We start from the raw sequence: 15,781 nt of genomic DNA, 5'->3' as shown, positions 1-15,781 counted from the left end.
ATATACTTTTCTGTTCTGTAGTTCCCCTGTTTTACGTAACAGAAAACAGTAAGCAGCAACAGCAAGAAGCAGTCCCACAGAAAGGGAGAGAAAAGTCGTTAGCTAAGCCATTCTTCCTGGAGGACAACAGGAGGTCACAGAAGCGAGACCTCCTGGCGCTTCCTGGTCCCGGAACCAAGGCACCTGCCGGGGCTCAGGGTGGCCCTCCCCTCACCTTGCAGATGCGGGCGACTCGGGACACGATAGTGTTTTCAAAGAATTCAAACTCCTTGCCGGTCTCGCTGAAGAAGAAGTAGATCTTGTCGTCGTCCCCTTGTAAACTGCCCAGGCTCTCGGGAATGTAGGCCGAGGCCACGAAGGCCGGGTCTGGGGGAGCGGGCAGGGAGCGCAGCGTCAGCCCAGGAAGCCTGACCGCGGAACCCCAGGGCTCCAGCCCCTCCCCCACCCAGGGGCGGTGGCAGGGCTTCACCTTGTAGCCAGTTGAGGGAGCTCTCGGTCTTGGTGGGGCGGCGGCTTTGGCTCCGGGAGATGGCTGGGTCATTCCCCTGGAAGCTGCTGACCGTTCCGGTGTAGAGCTCGCCGTCTGCCAAAAACACGTTCCCATGGGAACGGTCCCTCGGCAGGGCCCCCTCTTCCCACTCAGACCTGCAGTGGCCCCAGCCCTGCCCCTGCATTGGGGTGCGTAGAGGAGGGAGCGGGAAAGGGGAGAAGCCAAGGACAGCCCAAGGTCACACCTGCATTTCACCCCCATGGAGCCCCAGTGGAGTTCTCCTGCCCCTGACACTCACCAACCATTAGGGCCGTGGACTTGAAATTGGGGTCAAAGGGACAACGGCCTTTGCCATCTTCCAGAATGACGTTCCCCGCCTGGTCCCGTGCCAGCGTGAAGTTCTCCACATTCTGTAGAGGGGCAGACAGGTGGGCACCAGGGAATGAGTGGGCTCGGCCGGAAAGCAGGGGGATGCTGGGAAAGGCAACTCCGGGGGGAGGGGGGAGGAGAGGTCAGACAGGCCTCCCTCCCCACCCCTGCACCCAGGTGCAGTCATGTCTGGCAGTGACCTCTGCAGCAGGCACTAGAGGTCGCAGATGGCAGAGGAGCAACAAAGCTTAGAAAGATATGGGCCGGGAAGGAGCAGCAACAGGATCCAAACCCATGTGTGTCCGGCTCCAGGCTGGAGGTCCGACCTGCAGCCCCTGCTAAGGTGAGCCTAGGGCAGAACTGCATGGGCGTGAGGGTGCTGAGGAAGGGTGCACAAGGTGGGCTGGAGGAATCTACAGGGCGTGGGTTGGGGTCAGCCAGGGTCTTAGTGCCTGGGTGGTCAGAGGCACCACTCCTTCCAACGGGCTGGGCCAAAGGGCACTGGGAGCCCACCGCTACCAAGAGGCCTTGCTGGGCCCTGCCCTGCACCAGCAGTCAGCAGGAAGTAGGGCAGCTCCCAGGCCAGCTGGGCTGGGGAAGGGCACTTACGATGTAGGTGCACAGGGGGCTAAAGGCCCCGGTGCCGCAGGTGAACAAGTGGCTGCTGTTGAGTGGCAGGAGGATCTTGATGTAGTTTTGACAGTCACGCTGGGGAAAGACGGAGAGGGTGTCAGGCCCAAGCCAGACACCAGGGGGCACCACCGAGACCCAAGGCCAGTGTTGGGGGTTGAGGCCTGAAGTCGGGGGACACTGGAGAATCCAGAAGCAGGAGCCTCCTGGACTGAGTCCTGAGCCAACCAAGGACCACAAACGTGTCCATGTGCGCTGGAGGGGGACCTTGAGGCTCAGCTAGTTCTGTGGCTGGCAACCTTTTCCTCAGCCTGGGGTGAGGCAGAGAACGCCTCCTTCGGGTTGTCTTGTTGCAAAGTCCTCTTCAGAACCACAGTGCAAATGGATGGCCTTGTCCCAGCCAACTTGGGGAAGGAGCCACAGCCCAGAGTGGGGGGAGGGGCACTCAGCCTGCACCGTGGCCCCAGACTCACGGGCAGCCTCCACTGGCAGCGCCCCAAGCAAGCTTCTGACAGCCTCCCAATATCTTCTCCCCTTGAGACCTTCCCCGTTTCATTAATGGCAACTCCAGCCTTCCTTTTCTAAATGAGTGTGTAACCTAACTACCTTTTACATGGACTAATTTTTGTCCATTGTTCTTTCTTCTTTATCACAATGATACATCCAGTGTCTAAAAGTACCTGGGCACAAAGCAAGGGCTTCACAAATACTACGTGCAAAAAAAGAGAAGTCAGGGAACCTGTGTCTTGACCCCAAGATTGGTGGTGCTGGTTTGCCCCTGCTGGACTCAGGACCCGGAGGCTTCTGGGAATGGTGGGGAGTCCTCCAGAAAAACCCAGGGCTGGATTGGACCTGCCCCACATCAGTCAGGCCAAAACCAAACCAGGATCTGTCAGGCCTGCAGCCTCAGGACCATGTGCAGAGGGACACAGGTCCTGTCCCCACCCAGTTGCTGCTCCTGCTGGCAGCTCAGGTTTATCTGGCACTGTTTTGGGCCAGGTGCCTTCCCTCCATTACCTCATGGAGTTGCTACTCACACTAGGTCCAGCACTAGCCCCATTTTACAGGTGGGGACAAGAAGGCTCAGAGAGGCCAGTCTATTTGTCCAAGAGTCAAAGCCGAGCCTGGCCATCTCAGCGCCTATGTCCTGCCCACCACAGCTGGCTGTGCCTGCTGCTCCCAGCCTGCTTCCGTCCTGGGTTTAGGTCCAGCCTGCGCCCCGCCCGCCTCTCAGGCTGTCCTCTGGCGCTGGCTCACCTGGGGGTCCTTGCCTTTGAAGCTGCACTGGTGTTTCCTCTGGGCATCTGCGCCCCACAGCAGCTGGGGAGGGAGAGGGCCAGGTAAGTGTGCACGTGGGAACGGAGGGTCCCCACCCCTCCACTCTCTCCCCTTCTCCGTCTGCGTCATCCCTGGACCCAGGAGGTCAGCCCTCCTGCCCCCCTTCCCCAGGGCCACCCTTGGCCCCGCCTACCCAGCCCCAGCACCCGTCTCTCACCTCCTGGTACCCCCCGCCTGGCAGGAAGCTGGCGCTGCTGTTGAGCGCGAAGAGGGCCTCTCGGGCACCAACATAAAGGGTCTTCCCGTCACTGCTCAGCAGAAGGGCCGTGTAGTTGGAGATGTTTTCAGCTTGGAACCTGAGGAACGGCCGCTCTTCAGAGTCTGGAGAGAGGAAGACTGAAATTACTTGGGGACCACCCAGCCCACAAAAACCCAACCTCTAGAATGGACCAATCAGAGTGAAGGTAGGTCAGCCAGGCAGTGGGTGGCAAGGGGCTGGGGACAAGGAGGTCAGGCTGATGGGGGAGCAGCATTCCCGCTTCGCAAACCATATGCAAGAAACAGAGGCACACAGACGAATGGAAAAGAATATTAATTACAGTGCCGTTCATGGTAATGAAACATTGAGGCGACCTGTATGTCCAACACAGGGGACAGAACATGATCTCTGGATAGAACTGATGGTAAAAATGGTTTTTTTCAGAAGCCCCAGAAAAACACACAAAGTTACATAAAAAAGGACGTGGTCGAAATACAAAGCGAACTAAAACACAAAGTGATGATTGTGGACTTTCATTAAGGAAGTCCGAATGTAAGAAAGGAAAGGACTTTCATGGAACATAGGAAAGGTGACGACGACCTTCGCGGGCACCTCAGAGTGGCAGGAAGATTCGGAAGGACGCCCTTCCACCCCCGATGGCCCTGCAGGGACCACGTTGTCATCGGCACAGAAATGCAGGCAGTGGCCTCCAGCCCTCAGTGCCACCTCGCAGTCACTCGTGGAAGATTTATGGCCATTAAACAGGATGTTCCTGTTATCAACCTCGGCCTTGGGGACTTGAACGTACACCAGACAAGAAGAGAGGATGAAGAAGAAAACGGAAATAAATACACACACCCTTCTCTACCAGGGCACTGTCTGTGCTCTGGGTGACAAATGGATTGGCAGAGAAATTATTTTAAAAGTTCTATGCAGCTGATATGAAAAACAAGCACAAGGCAGCCCCCTGCCCACCCTCAGGCCTCTCCCAACCACGCAGACAAACATGGTCTCGTGAAGCGGAGGCAGCGAAGGGTCACATGCCAACAGACAGCTGTGGAGACGGCTTCGTGTGTGTGTCCATGGTGAGTGATTTTACATACCCCCAGCCTGGTTCCACAAGAGTGAGGAAACACAAAGGAAAGAAGGCAATGAAATATAAACACTAAAATCGGGAGCAGAGAAAAAAACACATCTGAAGAAAACAGTGAAACCAAAAAGGAACGACAGGGTCCCATAAGCAGGGCACAGGTCCCCGCTCATTACGTGCTGAGCTTCCCAGCAGCCAAGGTGAAAAGGGAAATGGAGTGACCTTATCCTCACAGCCCAAGAGGAGGAACACATACCAGTGACAAGCCTCCCTCCTACAACCAGAGTTGGAACTGGGCTGCATTGGGAATTCCCAGGGGAAAGTCCTGCCTAACATCCAGAGCCTGAACGTAGCTGCTGAAACCCTACAGGGCAGCTGTGGTCGAAGAAATTAAGGCCTCCCTTTGGACTCGTAAGTGCAGAATCACACCAGGCACTCGGTCTTTGGTCTCAAATTCCCAACTCCTCCCCACTTCCTATGGACACGCCGTGCAGGCCCAAGGAACGTTCCCAGCACAAACCTCCCATTTCTCCCAACTAGAAACTTCCCTACACACTGGCTGCTCACTGCTTTGTGCTGACGACAAGCTGGCCTTTTTGTACTCAGCCCCTGGGAAGAACTACCGCCCTGAAGAGAGCCCCGCCGCGGGCCACCAGAGGTCCACTGGGGAAGGCGCGCGCTACGTGGGTTGTATGCCCACAGCTCCCTGCATGCCCACAACCACATCAGGAGGCGGACTGCTGTCCTCCCCGCTTTACAAATAAAAGAAATCAAAGCTCAGAGAGGTTAAGGAAGTTATACAAAGACACACAGCCAAAAAGAGGCCGCAGTGGAGACCTCCTTCCTGAACCCCCTGTCTACACACTGCCGGATGCGGCAAAACCACCCGCAAGATCTCAACTCCGGATCCAGGGCCTGCTGGACTTTGATGTCGCTGACCTGGGACAGGGCCTAAAAACGTGCAGGTGGACAAGTCCCTGGCGATTCCAGAGCAGAAGGTCCAAGGAGCACACTTTGAGAAGCGCCACGTAGGCCCCCTGCAAGGGAACAGGCATGTCTTCTCCCTGGACTTTGGTTTCCTCAAATGCGTCACAGGGATAATGCACATAAATGACCTCATGGCAGCCCCGCAGGAGTCAGGGAGGCGAGGGCCCGCGGCTCGGCGGTCCCTCCCTCCAGCTGCCTGAAAGCAAGGGCGGGCCCGAATCTGCCCATGCCAACCTGCCGGCAGAGGGGCACCTGTGTCCGGGCAGGAGGCTGTTCTTGGAATCTGCCCCGATAACACGGAAATGCCAAAGGTCAGAGATAAAAGCCAAAGTCCAGGTGGCGGCTCAGCCCCACTCAGGCCTGGAAGGGAGTGGAAACCTGCCAAGGGCCAAGCAGACAGAGCGTGGCCGGCTGGAGGGGCAGCCGGGACGCCCGCCGTGCACCCCTGCACACAGGTCAGATGCTCAGGGCCCGCCCCCCCCCCCCCCCCCGGCTCCTCCCGCAGTCCTACTGGGAAAACAGGGACGTGGCACAGCGACAGAAATGCCTCGGAGAACTGGGTGCAGACTTCAGAGACAGAGCCCTGGGTTCAAATCCCACCTCTGCCACGAGCCCTCTGCCACCAGGACAAGCCAGGTAACATCCTGGAGCTTCACTTTCCTTATCTGTAAAGTGGGGATAATAGCACCTCTCGCCTCATGGGGTTGTTATGAGAAGGAACAAGATTATGTATGTAAATAACAGCACTCATAATAAGCCACGTCTGCCGAGTGCTTACTCAACACAACTGCACACACGTTACCCTGAGCTGGCACGGCGTCTGGCACACGATCAGCCCTCCAGTGGCTCGAAAACAAAACCCCAAGCCCTGCAGGAAAATCCAGCCCAGCGAGCACGGCCAGGGAGCAGGGCGCAGAGGAGGAGCCGCGCCTCCCGTCCTCCGGCTCAGTCACCACGCGGCTGCCGAGCGACTATCACCCAGGCCTGCGCCGGTCACACCAGGGTCTCAGGCCAATCACAGAGCAGTAGGAAGGCGTCTGTCATGTGTTATGTGTGTGACCTGGTCCCCACGCTGTGGTACTCTGGAAGCTGTTCTCGTCCAAGCAGCCAGTGCCTGGGGTCACCTCCAGAGTCACAGCACAGGCGCCTGTGCGGTCCCTGCCTGAGCCTGCCCGCCCGTCTCCACGTGCGTGTGCGCGCGTGTCCCACCGCAGGGCTTGTCCGTGCTTGCGTGCGCTCTGGGGTGCTGTTTGCGAAGAGGTGACAGGGAGGAGGTGTTGGTGTTTGTATGTTCGGCTGCCCATGCGTCCCTTGTTGGCTCCTAGCTGCGCCCCGCGTGGCAGGGGGCGCCCATCCGGCCACACCCATCCCCTACCTGTGCGTCAGCCCAGAACGCAGAGAAAGCCAGGCCGTCTGAGGCTGTGGCCCTTTTCCCAGGTGGGGTGAAACCTTGGTACCCACCCTAGCAGGCCTGGGCCGGTGGCTTGTTCACGGCTCCGAGGAGGCCGGATGGGGGCTGGCCTGGGGCTCACAGGTCATGGGACGTGGCGCATGTCAGAGACCCCTGCAGGGCCCCGCTCCCCCACATCGAGGGCGGGCCCCAGGGTATCAGCAGGAAGTGATGCGGGAACAACTCAGCCCCCAGCCTCACCTAGGGGCTCTCACCTCCCCCGTGACTCAGTGGGGAGCCTGCGGCGATCTGGAGTAAGACTGGGATAGGGCTCAGAGCCGCCCCGTCCCCCGCCGGCAGGGACGTGACTCAGAGCTCCACCCCGCCTCTCTCTCCTCAGCGGCTGCCCGCACAGCACCGCAGCTGACCTGTCGCTAACATCCCACCCTCCACAGGCCCCGGCAGGACGAGGCTGAAAACACCAGCTTCCAGTGGAGTCAGAGCCAGGACAGGGCCCCCCGCGGGGGGGGCAGTCCACGCACTCCCCCTCAGTGGGAATCCCAAAGTCCCAGGCAGGGGCTGGGCCCGGGACAGTCCCTGAGCCCCCAGACGCTCAGAAGGAGCCTCTGTTCCCCGCAGTCCCACCAGACCTTTGGACCTGCTTGTGCCGGCAGGACACACCTCCTGGGCAGGGCGCTGACTCAGTGACTAACTAGGGCAGCCAGTGACCCGGCCACGGCCACACGTCGTCTCTCTGCACCACCCAAGCGCAGGGCAGGGCACCCGAACGGGCAGATGCGGTAGGCACACGGGGCTGTCAGCAAACTAGTGCCAGGGCAGAGTCCCCAAGGGGGGCCCGGGGTTCCGTGCCAAGAGTTCCCCCCCACGGCCTGCGGTGACCAAGAAAGAGGCGTGAAGGCCAGGGCGCCCAGCCTCACAGCATCGGGTGTTCGGGGCAGGTCCCTGCTATGTCCCCATCCACCCGGTCAAGAGCTCCTGCCCGTAGCCCCTGTGGCCCCCAGCCCCTCACAGACCTGCTTGCGCCTCTCGGGCCAGTAGAGCCCTAACCCAGGACCTGCCATGAGCTGCCATCACATCGGGCACCTGACCTCTCACTGCCCCACCCAGGACCAAGGCCGGCTCCTCCGGCCTCTGCAGCGTGGATGGGGGTGACTGCTCCTCATGTCCCCTCCTCCCACCTGGGGCCCCAGGGCCCACCTTTCTCCTCACGGATGCTTCCCCTTTTTCTAAGGAAACTGGGGCCACCAGGCATAGCCGCTCTCAGCTTCCCACTGCTCCCCCGTGTCCACAGAGACTAGGCTGTGTCATTAACCTCTGCCTTGCAGGAAGCAGCTTTTTCTTCACTATTTATCTTAGAAATATGTGTGCCTCCCTCCTCCCCTTTCTCCACCAAATCCTCCAGAGAAGGGCCGCCCCGCGCCAGCTCCATCTGCGAGCTCCCACTCCACCACCTCCACCAGCCCCACGCTCGCCCCCGGGGGCGCCAGACATCCACTCACCGCCCGACCCCAGGTGCCAAGGGGCGTGGCCTTGTGGAGGTCCCCTGCCCACTGGGTATCTGCCATGCCAACCGTGAGGGTCACTGCCTGTCTCCCTCACATTCCTCTGGGCCCCCGTCCCTCCGAGAGCTAAGGATGTGCTGTGACACTAAACGCTTTGAGTGATGAACGCCTGTAATCCCAGCAAGGCTGCCGTGACCCGTGGGCATGCGCACATGTGTTCCTCAGGTACGAGGACCGGGCGCGAGCAAGGTAACGTGCGTACTGACGCAGCGGGGAAGAGCGGGGAGCTGGGTTTCGACCCTGGGTTTCCCAACGCCTGTCTGAGACGCTTGCCCCCGGACGAGGCTGCTGGGTTGGGCCTATTTCTAACCACAGCACTACCATCGGGGCCTCAGTTTGTCCCATCCAGGGAGGGGCTGCGCCAGATTCCTTGACCAGATGGAGGTATACGGCCTGTCGATGACTGCCGGCTGGCTGGGGTGCTGGGCTGTGTTACTGTACGTTCCATGGGTGAAGCAGGAGGCAGCAGTGCGGGGGGAAGAATGCGCCCCCGGGCAGCCAGCTGTGGCCCGAGGCTAGGCCCCCAGCCTTTCCAGCTGTGTGACCTGACAGTGTGACGTGGCTTCTCCGAGCCTTGGCTCCCCCACCTGAGGGAGGCGAACGATGCCACCACCGGCACACCAAGGGAAGCGCCGGCACACGGGGGCCACCCCGGGGGGTCTGCTCCCTCACGCCGTTCGCACTGGTCTCAGAGGGCGGGCCAAAAAACGAGGCAGTGAGGGGGTGCATGTGACCCCTCTTTAGGACTTCTGATAAAATGATGTGTGTCTGCCTACTGTCCCCACTGAAACGCCGTCGCCACGGGGCCCCGCCTCTGTGAACCCCACTATGTTGTCCAGAAGGGCTTCTCCGAGGACCCACAAGTGCAGAGACCAGAGAAGATCCCGTGGGGGACAGGCCAGGACACAGGCCTGGGAGGCCGAGGTCTCTGACTCAGACAAAACACGTCCTCTCTCTTGGAACCTAAGCAACCTGACCTGTGCAGTGGGGATAATCCCAGCGGCCAGGCAGGTGGTGAGGAGACAACTAAAGCTTCGTGCTGGCACAAATGTGAAGACACCGGCAGTGTCACCCGAGGCTGGAGGGCTGGCTCCTGCCTTGCAGCGGTCACATGAGAGTGATGGCTACAGTGTCCAGGGAGATGGCACATGGCTAGGAGCAGAGGAGAGGCTTGTGGCCGCGGGAATGGCAGGAGGTGCCATTATGGGACCTCGGGTATATGTCCCAGGACAGCCCCCTCTGTGGGCCACTCTCCACCCCGGGGCACAGGGGGGCGCTGCCAGGACGGGGAGGTCCGAATGCAAGGCTGGGAGGCCGGGAGGGCTCGCTGGGGCGGCGGGAGGGGTCGCTGAGGATGGGCCGACCCGCAATGCGGGAATCTCACGTTCTGCTCGCTTCTCTCGCCCCCTGGCCCCCAGGGAGGGCCATCTCAGAGCCCTCTCCACCGGTCCTGAGTGCCTGCCGGCGAGGGGACCACAGGCTCTAGGAAGGGGACGTGGAGCCCTGGCTGGTGCGGCTCCGTGGACTGAGCGCCCATCTGCGAACTGGAAGGTCGTTAGTTCAATTCCCCATCAGGGCACAGGCCTGGGTTGTGGGCCAGGTCCCCAGCTAGGGGCGTGACAGGCAACAGATCAATCTTGCACATGCGTCTCCCCGTCGCTTTCTCATTCTCTTCCCCTCTCTCCAAAGATTAAAAAAAAGAAAATCTTTAAAAAAAGGGGGGACATAGAAGGAGTGATAGGCAACCTGACCCAAGTCCAGCCCTCTCTCCAAGCCCTATGCCACCCTCTGTCTCTCTAGTCCGGAGGATGCACAAGCCGGTGTAGCCAGATGTGCCCCAAAAGTTGTGCAAGCTTAGAGCTTTGTTGGGCTGACACACCCGCATCTCAACACCCAGCTGAATGCAGGTTACACAGAGGGCAGAGCGGAGCCAGCGAGGGACAGGGAGGAGGGGGAGTGGTCCAGCCCCAGGCAGAGGAGGTTCTCCGGGCAAAAGGGGGCTTTAAAAGAGCTGAACCAGGAGCACTTGAAAAGTGCGGCAGCCGTGGCCAGGTGGCTCAGCCTGCTGGAGCATCGTCCCGTACACAAGGCTGCAGGTTCAATTCCCAGTCAGGGCACATACCTAGGTTGCAGGTTTGATCCCTGGTTGGGGCACGTATGGGAGGCAACCTATCAATGCCTCTCCCCCCCCCCTTTTTTCTGTCTCTACAAAATTAATAAACATATTTAGGAAGGAAAGGAAAGAAAGAAGGAGGGAAGAAAAGTGGGCTAAATGAAGGAGAACCCCTGAGGTGACCTCCAATCACCTTTATCTTCTCTCCCAGGGCAGTGGTGGGTCTGCACCATTTCCTCCCTTGGCCTGGCGGTCTCGGGACCGCCCAGAGGGGCTGCATACAGCCAAACTCCGACAGCATCTAGCAAACGAATGCAGATAACCCTCCCAGGCAGGGCGGGCCGGACACTTCCACCAAGAACAGGAGCTGCTCCCCTTCCCTGGGGATGCAGCCGCACCTGCCAGGCGGCCGCCGGACTTCAGCTCCGTAACTTCACGGCCTCCTCTCAGAACCCCGCCAGTCGGTCCCTGCTGCTATTCCCATCTCGCCAACAGGAGCGCGGGCCTGGCAGAGGCGGGAGCTCGCTGGGGCTGTGCGGTGAGGGAGAAGGGCAGGTCCGCTGTCAACACCAGGCCCGCAGCGCCCACACTTACAGCTCCATCCATGTGGCGTTGCGCCAGGCGGATGCCAGCTCAAGGGGCAGCACTGAAGACAAATGCTGGAGGGAGACCAGGGACCAGCCAGGACAAGGCTTCAAAAGTGGACTGGCCCTGGCCCTGGCCCGGTGGCTCAGTTGGTTGGAGCGTCGTCCTGTACACTGAGAGGTTGCAGGTTCGATTCCCAGTCAGGGCACAGACCTAGGTTGCGGGTTTGGGTTTGAGTTTGATCAACAGTTGGGGCACACACGGGAGGCAACTGATTGATGTCTCTCCCTCTCACATCGATGTTTCTCTCTCTGTCTCTCATTTCCTCTCTCTCTAAATTCAATAAACATACTCTTGGATGAGGAATTTAAAAAAAAAAAAAAAAAGGCGGCCTGTATCAGGGGCTTCTCAGAGCCGCCGTGACCCTGGGTGTCCGCCCTGGGGTCAGGGGACAAGCAGCTGATCCGGGCCTGGGCCCTGTTCTCCCGGCTGAATGGGGTTTTGTTGGCTGCAGGGTCCAGGCCTGCGGATTTATTTCCACTCTGGTTTGGAAACACTGTGTCCAGAGCTTCCCAGGCAGGCACTTCGGGGCAGAGGGAAACTAAGAACTCCTTTTAATTGCCCAAATAAGGGGACCCAACAACACTTCCAGGAGTCAGAGGAGCAGGTTTTTGTTTTTTCCCACACGGCCACCGCTCACTGCCTTAACCCCCCGGGCGGCCGTCGCCACGCAGCACCCCCTGCTCCCGCCACGGCGGACCCCTCGGGCCTGGAACCCCAGGTCACCCGGCTTCCAATGCAACAGACCCTGAATCTCACGCATGGCTTTGAAGAGCATCTTTCAGATCCAAGCCACTTCCTCTTCAGCCCTCTGCTTGCTCTCCGCAAGCCTGGCCACAAGTGGGGCACCCCCTCCTGGTGGCCCCAGAAATCCAGTGGATGGTCATGAGGGTTCGACAGGAAGGATGCTCCCCTTCCAGGGGTTTGTCTGTAGGCACCCAGGCCCTTGAGGGGCTCAGGCAAGGAGTCACTAGGGGAGGTCAGGCGGCAGGGAAGGGGGTGTGGGCTCTAGCTCCATGCCTCTCTCCCTGTTCTGTGAGGGAGGGGCCCCGGGGCCCAGCACCCCATAGTCACCATGGGCCTGCCCGGATGGGCAAGCTGCCAGGAACATCTAACAAGCCCCCAGGGAGGAGGCAGGAAACTGCCTCAGGCCAAGCAGGGAAGGTGAGCCTGCTCAGTCACTGGGATATTCCCCTCGGGGGCACCCAGCCCAGGAGAAGCGCAAGCACGTAGACAAAAGGGCAGGGGGAATCCAGGGCTGGGGAAGGCGCGGCAGGCACTCTGGTGGGGGCGGGGGGGGGGGCAGCTCAGCAAAGTGTGGGCTGGTGCTCAGTGCACAAGCCCAGCGGCCAAGGTGCTGCTGAGCTATATACCAGGGCTTCGGTGGGACTAGGGAAGGAGGTCCCCTCCAGGCAGACCCAGCCTCAAGAAAGGGAACAGTGGAGGATCTCTTTCCTCCAAGACCCCACAGCTGGGAGAGCCGAGTATGGACTGCGTATCCCGCCTCCCCTCGCCCCGTCGTGCACAAAACGTGTCATCTCAGGGGGTCCTCACAGGGGAACCCAAGTCCTCTGGGGGTGAGGGCTTCAACACGTGAATTTTGGAACAACACAGAACCCCTGCCTATAGCATCAAGTGGCGTGTGGCGGGGGCAGGCGTGTGGGCACAAATTTGAGGAAGTGGGCCACCTCTTGGGGCTGTGTGGGTGGAAACATGAAGTATTCTAGGCGCCCTCAGAAAGCAGGTCCTCTCGGTTCCTCCTCACGGCTCCCCAATCTAGTCACCCAAAGAGCGGTTCCCTCCAGTTCCAACAAGTGACGTGCCCCTTGCGGTAACCCAGCTTTCCCGGGGCCATGCATGGAATTCCTCTGAGCATTTGTTCCCCACCTCATGTCACTTGCTGTCAAAGCTGAGAGGGTTTGAGGGCAAAGGGCAGTGGTGGTCACACCAGAAAAATAGCAAAGCAGCCAGCCTGGGTCTGGATACACCTGTTTACCCTCTTACGAGCCGGAGCACCCAAGGGACTGTGGTCAAAGCTACACATCAGCACCGCCGCTCCCCAGGCAAAGTCACCCCTGCCCTGAAGCCTGTGCTCAGCAAGGGTGACAGCTAACCCTTCCTGAGTGGTTTCTATGGACCAAGCCCCATCCCAAGGACTCTTCAAGCATAAACTGGATTTACTCCTCACAACCTCAAGGCAGGCCCTCCCAGCACCTCTGTTCTACAGATGAGGACATCAAGGCCCAGAGAGGACAGGCAGCTTGCTCAAGGTCACATGGTTCCTCGTAGCTCGGGTAGGACTTGAGCCAGGACACCTTCTCAGCACTATTGGGCCATGTTTTAGATGGGGTTACTCAGGGCCACAAAGTTAATGTACGTGCTGATTCGGTTCCTCGTTCCCTTTGTAAAATAGAATGCTTTTCAGGGAGGGGATCTAGCGCACGGCTTTCCTCTGCTAAGAGAAGGAAGTCTGGTACAGTTTCAGCCTGGAACCTCTACGTTGTAGGTCCTTTTTCTGATTCACACAGTGGGGCCACCAGCACATGAAAGGGCTTGGAGAAACCACATGCACTGGGCACCCAAGGCCACCAGGCCCACATAACACACCTAGTTCCATGAGCTCTCCAAGACCGTCCTGCCTATCCCTGGGACCTGTCACTGTGCCCATGTTCAGGAGGAACCAACTGCGGCTCAGGGAGAACGGACGGACTTGCCCAGTAGCAGAAATGGGCTCAAACTCCAGGTCCCTCTGATTCCAAAGAGGAATTGGAAAAGCAACCAGGTGAAAGGGGAGTAAGGAGAGGGGAGAGCAGAGGTCTGTGGGGTCCACACAAACAGACATGAGCTCGGGAGACCTGGCTCATGAGGATGGTCCTCCTGGGTCACTCGAGGACCATCCTGGCTTCCAGAGCCGCAGAATTTCAGCGCCCAGACTGTCCCCAGCCCTAGTTTGGTCGCTCCCAGGCTCTGGGGGGATCCCAGCGTGTCCACTGGGGTGGAGGACGGGGCGCCGTCCTGCCGCGGCTCCCGAGCCCTTTGGCGACTTGCTGGCACACCAAACCCCGGCGCTTCACTGCGGCGAGCACGGCCCCTCCACCCGCGCTGCCCTGGGGGGCGGCACCGAGCCTGGCTCTGGTCAGCATCAAAGACAAGCAGATGCGCAGGCAGATCTTGTGGGGGCGGGGGTTCTGGGGAGGGGCGGTGAGGCGGGGGCCGCCACCACCGACAGGGTGCCCTACAAGCGGCGACAGAGCAGACGAGGACCCCTTCCTCCAGCATTAAAAGAATGGAAGAAAAGGGCCCGCGGCTCCGCGCGCTCGCTCTCTCTCGCTCGCTCTCGTTCGCTCTCTCTCGCTCTCGCTCTCTCTCTCTCGCTCTCTCTCTCTCTCTCTCGCCCGGTGCCCGCTTTGAAAGGAGGAGGGGTCCCAGGGAGCCCCTCGCCTCCAACTGCCCCCTGCCTCCTTTGTCACGGCGACCTCCGCACGAGGCCCTTGGGGCCGCCTCCCCTCCCCCGGCCTGCACCCCCGCGGGGTCGCTCCGCACTCACCCAGCGGCAGGCTGATCCGGGGGACGAGCGCCCGAGTGCCCGGCGGCGGCGGCAGCAGCAGCAGCAGCAGCAGCGACAGCAGCAGCGACTGGGTCCCCGGGGCCATCGCGGAGCGCGGGGCTCGGACAGCGACGGCGTCCTGCGGGCTCCGGCTCAGGTGGCTCCCTTGCACTCACAGACCTGGGGGTTGGGGGATGGGTCACGTGGCCGCCGCGAACGCGCCCCCTCGGCCCCCCGCAACGCAGCTCCGTCCCGCCGACCCAGCTCGGCAGAGGCTGGCCGGCAGCTTGGCGGCTTGGCGGGGAGGGCGGCGCCGAAGGAGAAGGAAGTGGGCGAGCACGAGCGTCGAGCCTCTCCCAGATCCCTGCCCTGCCCTCTCTTTACCCCTTCCTCCTCGCTGCAAGCACGAGGGGGACCAGATGGGTACGAGCCCCGGGAGACCAAGTCAGGGGGACCCTTGAGGCGGCTGGGGCGCGGGGAGCAGAGGAAAGCCGTGCGCTAGATCCCCGCCCCCACCTTCAGACCCTCCCACCGCCTCCTTAGCCCCCTTCCGGTCGCTCTGCGACCCTCTGCGAGCTGCCGCCACCGGAGGTTTGGGGAAACGTTGTGGGCTCTACACTGTGCCCCTCCTGGTGAGGGTTTGGCCTGGGTCCTGGCCCTTCATCCCCGCCTCCCCAGCTAATGCTCCAGGCACCCACTTGGCCGTGACCACATGAGCTCTGCCAAGCTCCAGCGGACGCCAGGGCGAGTGGCTCCTGAGTGTAATGTCTGCACTGGGCAGCCCACCTTGGGTCCTGGTTGTGTTCCCTGCAGGCCCACCACTTAGTCCGCTGCCCTGCGGCGCGTCTGCGCTTTGAAGTCTGTGTAGGGAAGGCAAACCTCGGGCGGGGGGAGCAGGGCAAGATTAGCTTACGTGGAATAATAGGATTTCCTATACAGCCAGGGAGGCAAGACCTTCTCCACAGCCTGCGCGTGGCCAGGCGGGAGACAGCACCGTTCTCCCTAAGGCGGGAGGCGGGGGGTGGGGGGGGTGCGGGGCGGGGCAGGGCGGAGGCAGCCCAGAGGCCCCCACTCAGAGGAGGCACAGCCCACCCAGCCACCCCCTAAACCCTGGACCCCTCACATCCCCAAGGATGGAGCTCGGTCCTGCTGACACCAGGGGCTTCAAACTGCAATCTGCACCCCTTAGTAGGTCCTGAAAACAACTGCATGGCTCCCTTAGCAGAACCCAAAAAGGAAACAGTGGGACGTAAGTGATGGGAAACGCGCCCCAACTTTTTCTAAGTGCAGAGTGGACCGCAGCAAAATGCCGTTCTTCCTGCAGGTCGGGGCTGAAGGAGTTTCAGAACCTCACTGGTCATTTCCATGGCAGAGGGAACGGGTGCTCCAGGAATGAGCCG

General features: G+C 60.5%; 1 protein-coding gene across 1 annotated transcript in view; it reads right to left on the bottom strand.

Moving 5' to 3' along the window:
* Nucleotides 1-15,781, bottom strand: part of SEMA4B (semaphorin 4B) — a 31,627-nt gene that overhangs the window by 6,372 nt on the left and 9,474 nt on the right. The window contains exons 3-9 of the mRNA XM_054577597.1: nt 14,382-14,561; nt 2,985-3,148; nt 2,747-2,809; nt 1,469-1,567; nt 789-900; nt 470-583; nt 215-366 (exon numbers count right to left, since the gene is read on the bottom strand). Of these exons, the coding sequence (XP_054433572.1) occupies nt 215-366; nt 470-583; nt 789-900; nt 1,469-1,567; nt 2,747-2,809; nt 2,985-3,148; nt 14,382-14,487 (810 nt within the window). The 5' untranslated portion in view covers nt 14,488-14,561. The remainder of the gene's footprint in view (nt 1-214; nt 367-469; nt 584-788; nt 901-1,468; nt 1,568-2,746; nt 2,810-2,984; nt 3,149-14,381; nt 14,562-15,781) is intronic.

This window comes from Pteronotus mesoamericanus, unplaced genomic scaffold (assembly GCF_021234165.1).
Source record: "Pteronotus mesoamericanus isolate MK-2021 breed Mesoamerican mustached bat unplaced genomic scaffold, CSHL_Meso_final contig_438, whole genome shotgun sequence".
NCBI classification, from domain to species: domain Eukaryota; kingdom Metazoa; phylum Chordata; class Mammalia; order Chiroptera; family Mormoopidae; genus Pteronotus; species Pteronotus mesoamericanus.
The sequence above is the reverse complement of the archived record's forward strand: the minus strand, read 5'-3'. Positions and strand labels throughout refer to the sequence as shown.